Genomic DNA, 20,505 nt, shown 5'->3' with positions numbered 1-20,505 from the left:
CAAAATTACTCGCAAATGGTCTTATCGTGATAATAGGCTTATTTTTGGAGTGGCTTCTGATCTGCATCTGCACCCTGGCAGAAAGCTACGGACCAGGTGGTGCAAGGCTGCCCAGACACTCAGTGTTACCTGGATGACATCATTTTTACCATTAAGGATAACAACAAACATCTCCAAAACCTCAAGACTGTGTTAAAAAGATTAGAAGATAATGGGTTCAGAGCATGATGCAACAAGTGTGAATTCTTCAAAACAAACCACTTACTGTATTCACACGGTTGATGCATAAGAATTACACAAGTGTGCTGAGAAAATTCAAGCAGGATGTGTCCCAGTTGCAGTATTTATTAAGATTCATCAATTACTATGACAGGTTCCTGCCAAACCTGACACTCCTTCCTCTACCCCTTGAACTTATTACTGCAGTTCGGGAAGACATGGCCGTGTGAGGAGGCTTTCAGAAGGTAAAGGAAATAGTCACATCAGTTGCTGGAGTCACACATTCTGATCCACATTATCCAGTGAAGCTTCCCTGTGACACTTTGCCTCATGGGATAGGGACAATCATGTTACACATTACGAGTGATGGAAGTGAACTTCTTCTTCATGTGCCTTGCTCGGTACACGCTTGGGCGATCACGGCTTTCCACATTGAACAATCCCACGCAGTGTCAATGATATCTCGCACACTTGGATCTGTTAGTTCTTTCACACTCTCCATGTATGTTCTTCTTTCCCTTCCCCTTTCGCGTTTCCCAGGTATACGGCCTTGTAGTATAAGGCATTCTATTTCTCCCTTTCTGATGACATGGCCCAGGAATTTTACCGTCGCCGTTTGGTTCCAATATAAACTTTGAAGCAGTTGTTGGTCCCTTCCACCAATGTTTAGTTTAGCGAGAATTTGAAATAATTTTTCATGTTGCACTTTTTCATATGCTTCAGAGAAATCAATAAAACATAAAAAGACTTCATTTTGATATTCAATTGCCCTTTCTGAAAGCATTCATAGTATGAAAATTGCTTTCCTAGTTCCTCTATCATCAATAAACCCATATTGCAGTATAGAAGTTTCTGGCCTTAACATGTTTTTAATTCGACTCAGAACAATTCTCAACGAAGTCTTTATTATACCGAGTGCAAGACAGACAGGCAAGACAATTGTGCAGTATTGCAAAGGAAGAATGGCTGAATCAAAAATGCAATGAAATAGAAAGCCATATTAACAACAGCACAGAAATGCACAAGAAAATTAAGGAAATTACTGGAAGTGAACACCCCATAGAATTTGCATTACGTTCCCTCCCTTCCCAAAGGGAAAACAGAGAAAAATTATGCACAGATTGCCAGAGAGGCCTTGAATCTGGTTTGGGGTGTAAAACGTTTCAACCAGTATCTGTATGGAGAGTTTACCCTCGTTACTGTTCAGCAACCAGTCGTGTCCATGTTCAGTCCACAGAAGGGTGTTCCACCAACAGCAGCAGCACGAATGTAGTGACAGGCTCTGTTTCTTGGAGGACACAATTACAGGACTGAATTCAAAGAGAATGACTAATCATGGGAATGCTGATGGATTGTCCCAGTTACAGAAAATTTTACAGAAGAGAACACTCCTCTTGACACATTCTCCCTAACAAATATCCCAAGTCTCCCTATTATGGCAGAGATGATCCAAAGGGAAAACAGAAAGGACCCTCAAATTGTCAGAGGTGTACAAAGCCACTCTAAATGGCTGAATGTGCAACTGAAATGCCACTTTTTACCAGTGCCAGGATGAATTTGCCCTTGACAGAATTATCTTATGTGGGGATTGAGAGTTGTTTTACCATCCAAGCTGAGAGCTAAGATGTTGGAGGAGCTACATGCTGGTCCTCTGGGCAAGGTTAAAATGGCAGTGTTGGCTCATAGCTTTCTCCAGTGGCCTGGGATAGATCAGCAGATCGAGCAGCTTCCCATGCACTGTGTGGGATGCCAACATGTCGGGAGGTTGCCAAGAGCAGAGCCTCTCCATCCCTGGCAAAGGATTCATGGGGATTTTTCCAGAGTGTTCATGGGCACATGGATGCAGCTACAAAGTGGCCAGCCATGTTCACAATGTCCTCTACTACAGCCTCACTCACTGTAGCAAATCCCCTTCAATAGCAAGTATATTGTTTCAGAATCTATAGCGTGGGATGACTCACAGAGGAAAGCCATGACAGTCAGTTCCCTGGCACTGAGTCTGGCTCTGTGACTCACAGGGGAATGGGGCAGAATCGGTGAACTGTCATGTTTGGGGGGGAGGATGGTTCATTGTTTAGGTGAACAGACAAAAGGTTCTATGGACAAGAATGAGATTCCTGAATGGTACGTTTCCTCCCGTGTGCCAGGATCAGGGACTTCTCAGATCGAGTCCATAGTGTTCTAAAGGAGGAGGGTGAGCTGTCACAGATCATTGTCCATGTCAGTACCAAAGACATAGGTAGGAAGGCTGATGAGTTCCTGCAAAGCAAGTTCAGGGACTTAGGTGCTCAGTTAAAGGACAGGACCTCCTGGGTTGTGATCTTAGGATTGCTAACTGTACCATGTAATAGTGAGGCCAGAGATATGAAGAGAATACAGTTTAACTTGTGTCTCAGGAGATCGAGCAAGAGTGAGTGCTTTAGATTTTTTGGATCATTGGGTTCTCTTCCAGGGAGGGCAGGACCAGTACAAATGGGACAGATTGTACTTAATCTGGAGGGGGAGTCAGTATCTTTGCCAGACAGTTTAAAGTGTTGCTCCAGGGAGTTTAAACGAGAGTTACAGAGGGATGGGAACCAGCATTCCAACACAGCTAATGTAGTGGGTAGACGTTAAACATACGTTCAAAGACAGGAATGAAAGGTTGAGCATGGCGTTGCATCTATTTCAATGCAAGAAGTTTAGTTGGTGTAGTGCCCTGGTTCACATCTTTACTGTTAAGCTGTAGGTATTTCGTTTAGCAGCTCTGTTCTGCTTTCAGCCTGTTTGGGTTACTGTTGAAGATAAGGGATGATGTGGAATGTGTGCCATCCAGTTAGCGGGAGGTTTTCTTGGTGAGGACCAATGAGGTTGGGCTTGAGGTTTTTTTATGTTCGAGAGGAGATGAAGAGAGAAGACGTTGGGGAGAACCAGTGGAAGATGGATTGTGAGCGACGTTCGGAACATGGTGTGAGCTTTCACGTTGACCGAGGGCCCAGAGCATCAGTGACAGAGAAGTTCAAGATGAGCTCCAATTTGTGCACATTTAACTGTTTAATTAGAATGGGACCTTTTCTTTTTGTTATTATTTAATGAACCTTCAGTTAAGATTCATAAATATTAATCGTATGCAGTGTACAGTCAGTTATTTTGTGACATTAATTTGTAACACGGTGGTGAATTATGCAACATGCACACATACAGGGGGTTTGTGGGGGGGGCTCGCACCTCAATCTCACACATTTGGGGGGGGCCGAAGATTGTCATCCCTAGACTTACCCAGCCAAGTGTTGCAAGGTAGTGACTGGGGATGAACCCAAGTGGGAGACAACGTGTGTTGGCCCATGGCCAAGTGGTTAAGGCTTTGGGCTGGTGATCTGAAGGTCAATAGTTCGAGCCTCAGCCGAGGCAGCGTGAGTGTCCTTGAGCAAGGCACAGAGACAGGGTCGAGAGGCGCTAGCACAGTCGCGAACGTGAGACAGACACACAGGGGAATCTTGACTTGTAGACGAGGTTTTCATAGAATAACTAGTGAATGGAGTGGAGCTTAGAAGTAACACTCACTGGAATCGACCAACGAACTGGCGACCCGTGGTTGTGATGTCAGAGTTCTTATCCTGCAGTCTCTGATGGGAACCAGGAGTGCTGTAATTAATTGAACTAGCAGCAATTCGGAATCGAATGTCTGGACTTAAGGCATTATCATTAAGCAGATAGGAGCGAGATGGGGGACAGTCAGACGGGACCATGACACCAAGGAAAGCATAGGTAAGACAGATGAGCTTAGAGCATAGATCAGTATTTGAAGTTAAAATGTTGTAGCTATTAATGATCCTGGGTTTCAATAGGGGAGAACTGGCAGCTGGATGGGATAAAGTTTGTCAAATATATTTAGGGAAGTTTCCTTAATCAGTATATAGAGTTCCTAACAATGCCAGAGGGGGTAATGGTGGCAGGAGTGGTAACAACATTTAAAAGGATCTTGAAAGGTACTTGAGTAGGCAGGATATAGCAGGGTATGGAATTAACACAGCCAAGTGAGTTTAGTGTAGATATTGTTATGCCGTTGGCCCCCTCCTTTGTGAAAATCGCAAGAACTCTAGTTAAGGGGGGGTCAGCTGACCCAAAAGAGAGAGACGTGCGGAAGACCACGTTCTCCCCAAGAAGCAGAATATTTCTTGGAGATATTGTCCAAGAAATTGACTATTGTCTCATGGAGACCACGTGAAAAGCCCTCGGGCAAAGTGGGCTGGTTGAGAGAAAGATCGCATTACCTGCAACCTGATTGACACCTGCGATCCCGGAAGAAGTATAAAGGCGGGTCTGAGGGGAGGAGAACCCTCAGTCGCACCCAGGAGACACGAGATCGATTCCCGTGGGAGCGGGACGCCATTTTGAAGGAAGCTACGTACGCTAGATTCCGAATTTGAATCTGTGGCTAAAACCAACGAAAGACTGCTTTTAAAATAACAAGGGGAAGTCTGCTCCCCTGATTCCAAGGATTTGCTCTGCCAAGACGACGGGCAAGTGTGCATCTTTTCTAAATTATAAAGGAAAAAGCATGCAAACTTCTGAGTGACTCTTTAGACTTCCGTTGGACTCAGTATTACCCCCCTAGACAACTGTAGAGCTTATTTCTGATTGATTATGGTTACACCGGTGTTTTAGATTGAGTTTTGACGATCTGAATGTTTTGTATTAACCATACGTTTGTGCCCTTGTTGAATAAAACGTTTGAAAATAGTAGCATCCGACTCAGCTGATCCATCTATCTTTGCTGGTAAGTTACCTGGTTACGGGGTTTTCGTAACAATATACATAAAGGTTGATATAGAAGCAGTGGGTCAAAGGACCTGTTTCTATGCTGTACAACTCTGTCTATTGTCCATTCTATAAATGATTGGGATTTTCTGTGCAGGTCTTGGCCAATGAGGTGAAGGATGACAGCAATAAAGATGGCTAATAGTGTGGGTGCAATGATGCAGCCCTGTTTAACTCCTGTGCTGCAATGATGCGTTCAGATTCAGCTCCACTATGCGGAGCCCTGTGGCTAACATGCCTCAGTATTCAGCAGTACTTTTCAGGACAGCCATGTTTTGATCGTATACACCAGAGTGCTTGGTGGTATACTGTATCAAATGCCTTTGTTGTGTGTATGAAAGCCAAGTACAAGGGTTGTCTTTGTTCACAGCTTATTTCCTGGAATTGGCGTGTTGTGAAATCTGTGGTACCTCTAGCTGGGCAGGAACAACACTGTGATTCAGGGAGTACTTTTTCAAACAGAGGAAGAAGCTGGTTGACAGTAAAATGTGTTGTGGTTTTTCTGAAACATAAGACACCTCACTTTGTTTTATTTTCGGAAGTCTACACTCTTCCTTTTCAGTCCTGATGAAGGGTCTCGGCCTGAAACATTGACTGTTTGTTTCCCTCTGTGGATGCTGCCTGACCTGCCGGGTTCTCCCGCGTTTTATGTGCGTGTTGTAACATAAATTATATGCGATGAGGGTGGCAGCCCAAGGCAGGAAATTAATCTTTGCAAACAGGTAAACAGCTGCATCTCTTTCTTGCCAATGGATCTTCTCAGAATTCACAGTTCAGTGAATTTCTAGCAAACAGTTCGGTATCGCAGAGGAGTGCTGTTGGCAGAAGCAGTCGGACAACTTGGATCCGGGGCGGTGACGGTGGGGGTGAGGGGGCGGTGTTCTCACTATTTAATGAGAGGGAATTTGCTCTGGTGGTGACTGTATTTCTCAGCAGCTGAAACGGGCGGCAGCGTTTTGGACCCGGAGACAGTTACAGACCCGGGGTAGTGTCTGACGGTCAGAGATGGGGTGAATCGTGCAACTCCTCCTGTTCCCTCCGGAGACAGTGAGAGCGAATCCGGAGCTGGCCGGTGAACCGAGGGGTCGAATACCCTTGTCCCATCCTCGTCTCTGTCAGTGGACGCCCCGCCGCTTCTGAGGTGTCCGCGACCAGCGGTTCTCCGGCTCAGCCTTAGTGACCCTCGTCTCTCAGAACACAAAGCGGCACCAGTCTGTTCTCCCATCCCAATACCCTGGACACTTCCTGTCACTTTCCCTCTTCCTAACTCTACTTTCTGCACAAATCCCAAACAATTGTTTCAACTGCCAGTGATCCTTCACTTCCGTTGGTTCGGAAGGAAGGGTGCCTGTGAATGGGAGAAGCACTGAAGAGGAACTGGCAGACTGGACAAGAGGCATCGGGATTTTTGCTGAATGTTGTGTATCTGATGCGATGCCAAGGTCTTACTGGTTTATATAAAGTTATATTTACAGTAGGTAAGCCCCAAGTTACTGGAGGAAGTGTGTTAGTATGGATAGTACAGGCTGGAAGGACCGAGCCAATTGAGTACCCCTGGGATCGCTTCTTTACCCTCAGTTGATTACTACAGTATTTAGATTAATGACCTGGAGGTTGGAACAAAATGTGAAGTTCCAAGCTTGCCAATGACCTGGAAATAAGTGGAGACGCCATTTGGTGATGAGGACTTTGTGGATCTGCAAAAGGTTAGATTGAGTGGCTGGGAGAAGAGGTGGCGTGGATAAATGTGGGAAGTGTGAACAATCAGAGGATGGATTATTATGGAAATGCAGAGGGATTGCAGATGAGTGAAGTTGAGAGAGCCTGGGGGTTTCAGAACATTCGTCACAAAAAGCTAACAGGAAAGTCCAAAAGGTAGCTCAGACGGCAAATTATATTTTGGCCGATGTCATAAAGGGATTGTGGTTCAAAAAGCAGGTTGTTTATTTTTCATAGTTGTACAGGATGAGGCCATGCATGCAAACAGTTTTAGTCGCCTTACTTAAAAAGCATTTAGTAGCAATACAGGTATTCCAAAGCAGATTCAGCAGGCGAATTTCTGGGAGGGGAAGGTTGTCCTAACATCAGTATAGATACCCTCTAACAACACAAAATAGGTCAACTGCTCTGATGCTGCTACTAATTTGTTTTTTCTTTACACGTACAGCTGCCCTTGCTTTTCCCAGACCTCCTTGATAAGCCTCTTGCAGTTCTGCCGAGGGTGACATTGAAGAGGGTGAGTCATTTGAAGATGACCAGAGTCTGGGTCATTATTATTCAGAATGTGGAAGATTCTGCATCATCTTTATTGTCATCTCCTAAGACATAAATATTCAGCAGATCAGCAAGCAAGGAGAGAGCACCTCCGACACTGTAGCATTCCCTCAGAGGTGTCAACCTTCAACCCACAGCCTCTTATTTAGAAATATGAATGCACAAACTAATACGATGACTGCTAGTCATTAAACAAAAACTCAGTGTTGATCCAATAGAAGTTATTTATTGGTTTGACATTAAATCAATACTCTTCATTACAATTGGCTCTTTGAGAGAGAAGATTAAAAGGTCATATCCTCTGGTCAGATTTGACGTAGTTATTTGGACATGGAAAAAGACAAGGAAAATTCAAACTATTCAATAACTAAAAGGGAAGAATTCCTTAGTGTGTGGAGGAGGGCAGGGCAGGGGACAAGCTGAATTGCTCTTAATAGCGCTGCTATGATCTAGAGAGGCCAAATGCCTGGGCTCCTCACTTATTCAATGTGTACAGTTTAAAACCAAGATTTGGAAGTAATGTTGAGTAACTTCCTCCTTCAGCAGAGAAGTTGGCATCTTTTATATAACTACAAAATGTTCTACCTTTCTACCAAGATGGCTTCAGATTCTTTGCGCAAAACTGATCTGTTCAAGAAACAGGATGGATTTCGAATTCCTGCACTGCTCCACATTCCAGACTCAAACATACTTCTGGCCTTTGCGGAGAGCAGACGCGGCCTCAAAGATGAAAGTGCCGACGTGTTGTACCTGCGACAAGGCGAATATAATAAATCATCAAAAGATTTTCAGGTAAACGAAGTAGAAATCTGAGAAAGTAAGCAAATGCTGATGAAGCAAATGTGACTATACTTAAAGTTTTGATATGTACCACATGTCAATCTTAAACATAGCTTGTGAATTGTCCTCACTACAGTGGATGTGCAGAGGAATGTACTTTTCCTTATTTTGGGAGTGATAAACATCCTACAATTGAATTCATTCGCCCTGTCTTTTGTCCACTTGCAGGAGGCAGCTTCCTTCCTCTCAGCTTTGGACTTGGAAGCTGCTGGCACTACAATACTAAGAAAAAAATCTCAGCTTTTCCCAGTTAGCATTAACTCCCACTTAGTGTGTCTTCACTGTTTGAATGTGGGTGTAACTGGCAAGGTCTTCCTTTTGTTTCTCTCCATAATTACTCATTGGAACACGCTGGGAATTATTTTCATGAGGTATATCAACCTCTTTGGTGAAGGTTCTCCACAGAAGTTTCCAGATATTAGCCACTTATGAAGGAATAACAATATATTCCCACCTCTGGTAGTCTGGGACTAGGGGTGGGGGGTGGGGGGGAGAATTGGTGGCATTTTCTTCAGCTACAACCTTTGTAATTTTAGTTGATGTTGGGTTTGGGACTTGCTGACAAAACAGGCAAATGATATAGGCTGGAGTACAGAGGGTTAGGGAAGCAGCTGTGCACTGAATGATGTTCTAATGCTGTTCTTTCTTTCTTTTTACAATATTTTTATTCAGAAGAAAAAATAAGATTTACAGAGTGCAACACATCTCAACATAACTTGTGTACATTCATATATTGTAATAAAATTGATCAAAATGTTATAGCATAACACATAAAGGTATACCACTCTGTAATCAAAAATTTAAAGATAGGTCATACATCATAAAAGAAATTTTTTTATATATAAAAAAGTCAACCCCCTACCAACTACCAAAGAAAAAAGCTGATGGATGACAATGGATAATTAGAAAAAAAAACATATTCACTTAAGAAGAGAAGATAAAAATATACATAAAAGTCTGTGCACTGTTACATTTTATAAATTGGAAAAGTAATTTGGGAAAGGTCCCCAAATATCATAAAAAGATTGTTTCGAATTTAAGACTGAGCAGCGGATCTTTTCTAAATTTAAATACGACATAATATCACGTAGCCATTGAAGATGTGTAGGAGGGGTAGACTCCTTCCATTTAAGCAAGATTGCTCTTCTTGCTAAAAGAGGTAAAAACTAAAACCTGTAGGTTAGGAGTATTTAAAGTTATATCTTCATTTGCAATAATACCAAACAAGGCAGTAAGGGGATTTGGGTCAAATTGGACCCTAAAAAGTTGTGAAAAGGTATGGAATACTTCCTGTCAAAACTTTTCAATTGTAGGGCAAAACCAAAACATATGAATTAAAGAGGCATCAGCAGAGTTGCATTTATTACAAAGTGGAGAAACATTCGGGTAAAAACTGGAGAGCTTCTGTTTAGAAATGTAAGCTCTATGAACCACTTTAAATTGTAGAAGAGAATGATGAGCACAGAAAGATGATTTATTAACCCGTTTAAGAATTTTATTCCATCTATCATCAGAAATCTGACAATTTAGGTCATCCTCCCAAGCTTTTTTTATTTTATCTAAAAAGTCTTGTCTAGAATCAATCAACAACTTATAGATACTGGTAATAGAACCATTAACAAAAGGTTTTAAATTTAAAAGATTGTCCAGTAAATTTTTATCAGGACCTATAGGAAAAGTAGCTAATTGGAAACATAGAAAATCTCTAATTTGAAGATATCTGTAAAAATGTGATTTTGGGAGTGCAAATTTATTTGACAATTGGTCAAATGAAGCAAGAGATCCTGAGATAAACAGGTCCCAAAAACACTTAATACCTAATTCATCCGAATCTTTAAAGACTTTATCAGTCATGGAAGGGATAAAAAAATAATTAAGGAGAATGGGAGATGATAATGAAAAATTTGCTAAACCAAAAAATTTTCTAAATTGAGACCAGATCCTTAAAGTTTGCTTAACAATTATGTTATCTGTTGTTTTATTTGCTGAAAAAGAAGAGTATGATCCAAGAAGTGAGACAATAGAGGAATTTTTTACAGAATTAACTTCTAAGGAGACCCATGATGGGCAATCTTTACGATAAATATAATAGGACCAGAAAGTAATATTCCTTGTATTGGCAGCCCAATAGTAAAACCTAAAATTGGGTAGGGCTAGTCCACCCATCTCTTTATTTCTTTGTAAGTAAACTTTACTTAAACGAGCTTGTTTATTATTCCAAATTTAAGAGGTTAAAATTGAATCTAAAGAACCAAAGTACGTCTTAGGAATAAAAATAGGTAAGGCCTGAAAAAGAAATAAAAATTTAGGAAGGATCTTCATTTTAATCGAATTAATTTGGCCAATTAGGGATAAAGAAAGAGGGGACCATTTAGAAAGCGTCTTTTTCACATAATTCAATAAGGGGTTTAAGTTTTCTTTGAATAAATTCTTGACATTTTTAGTCATTGTTACACCTAGATATGTAAATTGATTTGTAACAACTTTGAACGGAAATTTGGCATTTGATGATATTAGGTCATTTAAAGGAAATAGCTCACTTTTATGTAGGTTCAGCTTATATCCTGAAAAAGAACTAAACTGTGGGAGATTAAAGAAAGAACCAAAGGTAAAGAAGTTTCAGTGTTAGAGATAAAAAGTAAAATATCATCAGCATATAGTGAAATTTCATGAGACATACCTTCCCTTAGTATACCAGAAATGTCCTTAGATTCTCGAAGTGCTATTGCTAAGGGTTCTATAGCTAAAGCAAAAAGTAAAGGACTAAGAGGACATCCTTGTCTAGTTCCCCGCTGTAATTTAAAGGGCATAGAAATTTGGGAGTTAGTAATAACCTGAGCGGTAGGAGACAAGTAGATTAACTTAACCCAACGAATAAAATTAGGCCCAAAATTAAACTTCTCTAAGGTCTTAAAAAGATAATTCCACTCAATCCTATCAAAGGCTTTTTCTGCATCTAAGGATAATATACATTCTGAAATTTTTCTGGATGGTGAATATATCACATTCAATAACCGACATATATTAAAATGTGAGTAACGATTTTTAATAAATCCTGTCTGGTCATGTGATATAATAGATGGTAGAATATTTTCAAGTCTTCAAGCTAAGATTTTGGATAAAATTTTTGCGTCAACATTTAATAAAGAAATCGGTCTGTATGAAGAACATTCAGCTGGATTTTTTTTAAGAATAAGAGAAATAAAAGCTTCATAAAAAGATTGAGGGAGTTTACCTGATTTCAAGGACTCTGATAAAACAAATAAGGTGTAAGTAACGTAGTGTAAGTTTTATAAAACTCCCCAGGAAAGCCATCAGGTCCTGGGGTCTTACCAGAATGTAAAGCACGTATAGCCTCAGCCACTTCTTCATTGGAAATAGGCTGATCTAACTGTGTTAGACTATCAGCAGACAATGTAGGAATGTTGATATTACTGAAAAAAGCATTCATACAGGTATCATCTGAAGAAGAGTCAGACTGATACAACTTAAGGTAAAAGTCTTTAAATACGTTGTTAATTTCAGAATGGTCGGATGTCTTAGTTCCATTATCTTTAAAAATTTCTGTGATTTGACAATTAACAATAAAAGATTTTAAACGATTGGCTAATAAACTACCAGTTCTATCCCTGTGAATGTAAAATTGAGTTTTATCTCTCAACAGCTGTCGTTCAATTGGGTAAGTCAGCAGAAGATTATTATTTCAATACGCTTATTATATATACTTGGATCTAGAGATAGGGCAAATTTTCGATCAAGATCTTTTAATATCGCTGCTAGGTCAGACCTTTCTTTGTCAGCTTTTTTCTTTATATAGGTAGAGTAAGAGATAATTTCTCCATGAATATATGCTTTAAAAGTATCCCAGACTATATTACCAGCTGTATCTCCTTTAAAATTTTCTTTAAAGAAAAAAGTAATATGGTTTTCCAAAAACTTTAGAAAATTTTTATCAGATAACAATGATAAGTTAAAATGCCAACTTCTATTTGGTACAGAGTAAACAGGTAATCTTAAAGCCAGAAGCACAGGTGTATGATCAGACAAAGCAATCTCCTTATAATCACAGGATCGTACCAGTGGAAGCAAGTTTCTATCTATAAAAAAATAATCAATCCGAGAGTACATATGATGAACCTGAGAGAAATATGAATATTCCTTTTCTTGGGGGTGTAAAAAAACGCCACACGTCAAGAATACCACATTGTGATAAAAAAGATTTAAAAAGTAAGACTGATTTATTGGTGACGGGGTTTTATTTGAAGAGCGGTCTAATATAGGGTCAAGCCAAAAATTAAAATCTCCACCCATCACTAAGGAATACCGATTCAAATCAGGCAGAAAAAAGACGTTCAAAGAACAAGGAGTCATCTGTATTTGGAGCGTATACATTCACAAATACGATTAGTTTGTTCCCAAGACTACCCGAAACAATAACAAAGCGCCCATTTGTATCAGAAATTACATTATGTTGAATAAACGATAAATTCTGATCAAACAGGATAGAGACGCCTCTCGATCTAGATTGAGAGGGTGAGTGAAAATGTATACCCTTCCATCCTTTGAAAGAATGTGAAATATCATCTTTACGAATATAGGTTTCTTGGAGAAAGATTATATGAGTTTTAAGTTTCTGGATATAAGAGAAAATCTTATTTCATTTAACAGGGTTATTTAGACCTTTCACATTAAAACTGAGTATATTAATAAAAGAATCCATCAAGTATCCTTTAGTAATGTATAAAAGGTAATCACAGACATGTAGATAGTGAATAAGTAAAACAGTAAAAACATCCAATCAGCTTTATAGAACAACCCATTTCCCCCCTCCCTCCCCCCATAGAGAGAAATCAGCCAAGGGAGGCTGGAGACTAATTATAACGTTCCCAACCCAAAACTCCGGTGGCTCCAGAAAATATATATGTATAGCTGTGCTGAATAAACGATTGTAAATATATATATATACAAAAAAATATCAAAGTAAATAAGTTTGCTAATTACGATAAAAAAAACCATGGGAAAATATAAGTATTAGTCTCGGTAAAAAAGGAAAGACAGATATGGAAAATCAATAAGTAAAACAACATATACTTGCGGGTGCAAAAAAAGAGTAAAGAAACAAATAGAAGATAATTAAAAAGGGAAACGGTTTAGATAACTTCCTACATAATACTGAGAGAATATAACGTATTGTTTAAAAAGAGCTGCGAAAAACAGCAAAAGAGAAAATGGATGCAGTCTGCCTGCATGTTTTGCATAGTTTGAAAGATAACAAGGCGCCAGTTACTTAGTCAAACAAATGATTAAGACTTCGTAAAACCAAGAAACCTTGTTATCAACAAAACGCCAATTACTTGATTGAACACCTGAAATTAAAACATTTAATATAAAACAACTCAAAGTTGAATTTAAGGATGGGGACTTTGTAAAAATTTCTTAGCTTCTTCAGGCTTCGTAAACCAAGAAACCTTATTATCAGAAGTAGTAACCTTGAGTTTACACGGGTCTCTCAGAAAGGCGACAGCCAAGCTTAAAAAGATCAGACATGACCTCTTTAAAAGCCTGTCTAGCTCTTAGAACTTCTGGTGGATAATCTTGAACAATCCGAAACTGTTGATCACGGAATTGTAATATACGTTTCTTCCTTGATTCACGAAGGATCTGTTCTTTAATCTGATAGTCATAAAAGCGAATGATAATAGAGCGAGGTTTGGCAATATTCCAATTAGGCGGGGTAACTCGGTGAACGCGCTCAAATTTTGGTAGTTCCGATAATATATCAGGGAATAAATCTTTCGGCATTTGAGCACAAAAATCGATAGGTTGATTACCCTCCAGTTTTTCAGGAAGTCCAAGAATTCTGATATTGCACCTTCGGTTCCTGGTCTCCAAATCTGTAAGTTTCTTCAGTAATGCGTCGTATTTTTTAAGTTGTTCCTTAGAAATTCTCTTGAAACCTTCGATATCATTCTGCAACACCGGCAGAGATTCTTCGTGTAGCTTAATATGAATTTTGTGGTCATTCACAGTCTGCTGTATACTTCCAAGTTTCCGATTAAGCGGTTTCAGTTCAGATTTAGCCAGGTCGAAGAAATTCTGTAACAAATCAAACTTGGATTCCAAGTCATCCAGTTTATCCAATTTTTCGAGTTTCTCTGACATTTGTTGAATCATTTCAATCAAAATCTCTAAAGTAGTCTCTTTTTTTGACAGCTTTCTACTCATGGTGCTCTCACCGAGATAGGTTTAAACAGCAAAGTAAGCAAATAATTTCGGAGCACGTAGCTAGTGCAACCTACTCCATTACAGCCACCGGAAGTCTCTCTCTGTTCAAACTATAGTGAGAGTACGTAATCATTTTCTTGACCTGTGATTTGGGAAGTCAGGAGGTGAGTTGGCATAATACCAGTCAGATCAGCAACAGTGTTTGAGTGCCTGGTCTGAATGAATTTCTGGTCAATGGTTATTCCTCCTCAGGATGATCTGGTGATTGAAAGACAAGGGAAGGGTGTTTCCCATGACCTTATTGAATGGTGGGGCAGGTTCGATGGGCTGGTTGGCCTACTCCTGCTCCTATATCTTATGTTCTCTCTTGGTAATGATATTTACCCATCAAGCAGCATAAACTTTACTTGGTGTTTATTAGCCTACACCTAGCTTTTATCCAGCTCTTGCTGCATGCTGGGATAAGATGTTTCCTTTTCTGCATTGTTGTGAATGAATTTAACTATAGAGAAAACATCAATTCATATCTCCACTTATGGAGTGAGGGGTGGATGGGAAAACAAGCGCCTTAAATGACTATTCTAAATTACCTATGCAGTAATAATTCTTGATATTGTAAAATTTTTGTACATTTTAAGGTTTATTATTAATTAATCTATGGAAAAAGAAGTGGTTGTAATGTTTCAGGTGGAAGATGTTGTTATTTAATGAGCAAGTCGTCTGTAGAAGATGCACTTGCAGGAAAGATCCCTAAATTTGCAGATAAATGTGGAATACCCACAGTTTCCTTAACGGTGCTTCCTTTCATCTTGCATTTCACCCCTTTTGTCAGTTAATGTCTTCAGTCTTCCACTTGTCACAGACTTTATTCCCAGTTTTGTTCAAAGGTCATCTTATGAGTTGTTAATTGGGAGGGATGTCAGATACAGATTTTTTACACTGAGGACTGGGTGTGTGGAATGCACTGCAATGAGTGGTGATAGAGGCAGAAACATTAGGAACATTTAAGAGACTCTTAAATAGGCACATGGATGACAGAAAAATGGAGGGTTATGTGGGAGGGAGGAGTTAAATTGATCTTACAGTGGGTTAAAAGGGCCTGTACTGTTCTATGTTCTATGTGTGACAAATGTCATAGTACAGTCGGCCCTCCTTATCCGCGAGTTCTGCATCCTCGAATTCAACCAACTGCGAATCAAGAAAATCCGGAAGTGCTCTTCCAGCACTTGTTGTTCGAGCATGTATAGACTTTTTCTCTTGTCATTATTCCCTAAACAATGCATTACAACAACTACCTTGTATTACATTTACATTGTATTAGGTGTTATAAGTAATCTAGAGATGATTTAAAGTATACGGGAGGGTGTGCATGCGTTATCATGGATCGGGATCGGAAAAAATCGTAAGTTCTCTTACTAAATAAGTCGTAAAAGGTACATCCGGTATTATTTAGCTTCAGTTAGTCAAATGTTTGTCTTAGTATATGGTACTGTATATAATTTGCCTTTATATGCATATAAACACTTAAGAACTTGTGTTTCAGTGCCGGGCTCGGGAACTTCTTCCCCCCAAGTTCGATCTAGTGACAGATCGCTTCCGAGCGCGCTCTCCATCCGTGCTGGGTTGATGTGGAGGATCAAAAACCCCAAACCCCAATAATTAAACCACTGCGTTGCTTAGTAATAATTGTAGCTTTCATCGGGGCAGAGCCTATCTCACTTTATCCTTTAAAATTGTTCTGATCGCTTTATTATTTCCACTTTATTTTCAATCGTGATTACTTTCGTGAACAGGAACACTGCGGATTCAGAGCTCCACCGCCAGGTCCGAATGTCCACCGCACTGAGACAGGTTAAATAAGGTCTGGGGTTCCGCTGGGTCCTAATGTCCACCAATTGAGAGAGGTTGAATAAGGGACTTGAGCATCCGCGTTTTTGGTATCCGCGAGGTGTCCCAGAACCAATCCCTCGCGGATAAGGAGGGCCGACTATACTCTTGAGGATACGAACAGAACTGACCAGACACACACATTACTGTTACAAGGGCAGGTCAGAGTCCGGGTTCTCTGTCGTAGGTCATTTGCTTTGTATTTCTCCAAAGCCTTGCCCCCGTCTAGAAGGCAGGTCTGATGTGTGATGGGAAATTCTCCAATTCTTTGGATGGGAGAAGATCCAATAACATTTATGAAACCTGATTTTATTTCAGAGGAGACACCTTTTGGTATTGGGTCTACCATCTCTACAGTGGCTGTAGTACATGCTGTCTATTTAATCTCAGTAACTGGTCGTGTCAACTGAGAAACTGAATGCCATACTCCTACTCCTTAGTACTACTTCCAAAAGTATCTGAAAGCTTATTAAACCCAAACCATTATAACAATATTATGGGGAATCTTCAGACTCTGTCACCCTCTCCAGAGCAATTAAGGAAGGGCAGCAAATGTTGGTTTTGTTATCAGGACTGAAGGAATGTGAGAAAGCTGGTGCTTGGACACAGAGCCGGAAACTGGAGTACGATGATAACTGGGTGCATGTTTAGACTTTGATGCTTGTTTGTCCTGGGACGCTGAGAAAGTTCCCAGGCACTGAACGAAATACAGGAAAAGGATTAAACATGATTTAGGTTCAGGACATTTGAAACTTGGGGATGGGGGTGAAAATAAAGAAATTAATAGAAAGTAATTAATCTGCTTTTAAGAGGAGACAGATCATGCAGATCTAAACAGCTGGAATGGGGAATGTCAATGCAAAAGATTGAAGTTAAATTATCACTGTAGATTGTTCATGGTGGTTATAAATTGTTAAAAGGTAAATTCCTTTCTGAAGTCCGAGCTATCTTTTTGTCGTGATTAATGTCTGCAGTGGATTGTAGGAAGAGCTGGCAAACAAAAACTGCAGCCATTCTAAAGTCAGTTCATTTAAAGGGGATCAGGACACACATGGCTGAGCTGAATGGGTCAGCTGGCTCTCATTGTTCAGTATTTACATCATTTCAATGAATGGAAAATCCCCAGGAATTTTTGAATGTTAAAATTGCTAGAATTCTATTCTATCTGACTATGTCTTGGTCTCATTTTCTCAGTGGGAGGATGCAAAACCTATCCAGTCTGCAAAACTACAGAAATACCGATCCATGAATCCTTGTCCCGTCTATGAGAAAGGAAAGAAGACAGTCTTTCTCTTCTTCATTGCAGTCGAAGGATCAACATCAGAGCAAGAGCAAATCAAAAGTAGAAAAAACGCTGCACATCTTTGTTATGTTACTAGTGTCGACAATGGACAGACGTACAGACGTGGGGTGACACTGTAAATCTAACAGACAACGGTGCCAAAACAGAGCCTTGTATAGGAGACACCATCAATACATGGGCAACATTTGCTCTGGGTCCAGGCCATGGCATTCAGCTAAACAGTGGCCGTCTTGTTATCCCTGCCAATGCTCATGTGGTAGAGTCCGATGAAATCAGGGTACGGGCTTTCACTTTCTACAGTGATGATAGTGGGAAGTGCTGGGAAATTGGCGAATTTATATCTGGGGAGGAGTGTGGGGAATGTCAGGTGGTGTCATTGGATCAAGGCAATGTATCCAGGGAGCAGACTTTAATATATTGCAATGCTCGGAACAATAAAGCAAATAAGAATCAGTATCGGGTGGAAGCCTTCAGTAGTGATGGTGGAAAAACCTTCACAGAAGGGAAACTGGTGACACAGCTGGTTGAATATTCAGCAGGTTGCCATGGCAGTATCATCAGTTTTCCTGCCTCAGACATTTCAAATGTCCAAAACTATCCTGACCTTGTAACGTACCACACTCAAAAGGGAGGTGATGATTCAAATTTTCACATTATATTATTCTCACACATAACAAAGGCCAACCCACGGAGGGATTTAGGAATTTACCTTTGTACTTATTCTGGTGGCTGTCTTACCTGGACAAATCCTTGGGTCTTTTTACCTGATGAAAGTGCCTACTCAGAACTGGCATTTGTTAAACTTCCTGAGGAAAGAAATCCTATTGTTACTTGTTTGTTTGAATATGGGTGTAAAAACAATATGATCTCATTTTGTGTTTTTCAAATTGATGATATTATTGAGAAAACTGTAAAGAAAATTAATGATTCTGGGAATCCAGAAGCAGACTGAAGTGCAATTAGCAGATGCTTTTGTTGCTGTTGCTGCTAGCAGCTGGAATAGATTGTGATTGGGATGCTTGGGTCCCCAGTGATCCCTCAGTTACTTTTTACACACCTTTGCACAGATCATAGCTGCTTTTCTTGAGCTCCAGATGATCACTGGCAATGTAAGCTCGATGTCGCGCTGTAAGTGCTGCTCACATGGAACTATTGATCCGGGGTTTCTGGTTCGGGAAGACCCAGAATTGGATGTTAATCATATGAAATAACCTTGTGGCAGCTTAACTAAATCAAAGGAATTTTGTAATGCTTGCTAGCTTTGAAATAAAAATGCAGATATAACCACAAAAGCACTTTTATTCAATGCAAACAATCACAGCACAACAGGTCTGCACACAACAGGTTGTCAGATTCCACCTGCTGATACCAGAGAACACATGGGAAATTTCCACATTCTCTATTAATGCCAGAGGTAGAGAACAGCAGTCAGCCTGCTAATATCATGCTCAAAAATAAATAAATTTAATAAGGGAGTTCATGCATAGAAACAGTAAGCTTTGAATAACCTTTTATAGAAAAAAGATCAGTCTCTTTTGAAATAGAGATACGCTTTTATGACTATTTCTTACAGAGTTTCTCATGAATCAAAATGTTGCAGTAAGTTTCTGCTCTAAAGAATGCAATGGTCAGTTGTTAATGAAGCAAAGTTGAGTTTGCTTTCTCCAGTGTAAAGGTGGTTCCCTCATTGTGCTGATGTTTAAAGCACAAACTCTAATATCTACAGCAACTGAAAGTTGTGTTCATGATGACAGTGGGAGTCAGCCTTTGAAGCTCATTGACACTGCTGGCTGCATTATTTTTCACCGTCACAGTCCGATGGCAATTTGGTATTTATCTGAATTAAAACACATTCTGCTGAAGTTTTGTGTTTTCCTCTTCCTTTTGTAAACCTAACTACTGCAGTGAGTAATAAACATTTGACTTGCAACATTGTAGACTTTGTCTTTACAGAACCCAATATAAATCCGTGATATTATTGTCTTGCAGACATTTACTTGAAGATAAAGAAATATGATAGAATTTATGAAAAGCTATAAATAACAAAGACCCACGAACAACTAATGTGCAAAAGAAGACAAATTGTGCAAATAATCAAAAACTAAATAATACTGAGTTGTAGAGTCCTTGAAAGTGAGTCTGTAGGTCATGGAGTCAGTTCCACATTGAGTGAGCGAAGTTGTCCTCGCTGGTTCAGGAGCCCGATGGGTGTATCAGAGACGGTGAAGCCATTGGCTACATTCTGGGAGGGTACCATACACTGCCATGCCCACTGTGAAGGTAGGCACACACAGTTAGTTTAACATTTATTGTGGGTAAGCTGCTTGTGTCAAGAATCATTGAGGAAATAATTAATCATTTCAGAAAGCAGAATATAATAAAACCAAGCCAACATGACACATTGAACGGAAACCCACGTCTGACAACTTTATACACTCTACTCTGGGAATGTGACAGGGTGATTAGACAGAGCACAACCTATAGACATAGATTTAGATTTCCTAAAGGCATTTGACAAAACTCAATGGAAGAGTTCAGGATATTGGAGAAAGTGTGTTGGTGTAGACAGTTGGAATAAATTGGTTATTTTCAGGCTGTAACAACATAACCAATGGAGTACTCCTGGGTCGATTTTCTCGGAATGGCAGGTGGTGACTAGTCCGGTACCACAGGGCTCAATATTGGGACCACAGCTGTTTACCATTTACATAAACGATTTAGATGAAGGCATTGAGAATAACATCAGCAAGTTTGCTGATGATACTAAGCTGGGTTGCAGTGTGACGTGATGAGGATGTTAGGAGAATTCAGGGTGACTTGGATAGGCTGAGTGAGTGGGCAGATACTTGGCAGATGACGTTTAATGTGAATAGGTGTGAGGTTATCCACTTCGGGAATAAGAACAGGAAGGCAGATTATTATCTGAACGGTGTAGAGTTAGGTAAGGAAGAAATACA

The 20,505-nt window shown here is 40.0% G+C and overlaps 1 protein-coding gene across 1 annotated transcript; it reads left to right on the top strand.

Annotated features, from left to right (window-relative positions):
• Nucleotides 1-7,311: 7,311 nt before the first annotated feature.
• On the top strand, nt 7,312-19,410 carry LOC140742210 (sialidase-2-like). Its single transcript, XM_073073041.1, has 3 exons — nt 7,312-8,085; nt 17,440-17,648; nt 17,681-19,410. The coding sequence occupies exons 1-3, from the start codon at nt 7,813-7,815 to the stop codon at nt 18,498-18,500; spliced, it is 1,302 nt and encodes a 433-aa protein (XP_072929142.1). The 5' UTR covers nt 7,312-7,812; the 3' UTR covers nt 18,501-19,410.
• Nucleotides 19,411-20,505: the final 1,095 nt, after the last annotated feature.

Source organism: Hemitrygon akajei, chromosome 2 (assembly GCF_048418815.1).
Source record: "Hemitrygon akajei chromosome 2, sHemAka1.3, whole genome shotgun sequence".
NCBI lineage: Eukaryota > Metazoa > Chordata > Chondrichthyes > Myliobatiformes > Dasyatidae > Hemitrygon > Hemitrygon akajei.
This window is presented reverse-complemented; position numbering and strand designations above follow the sequence as displayed.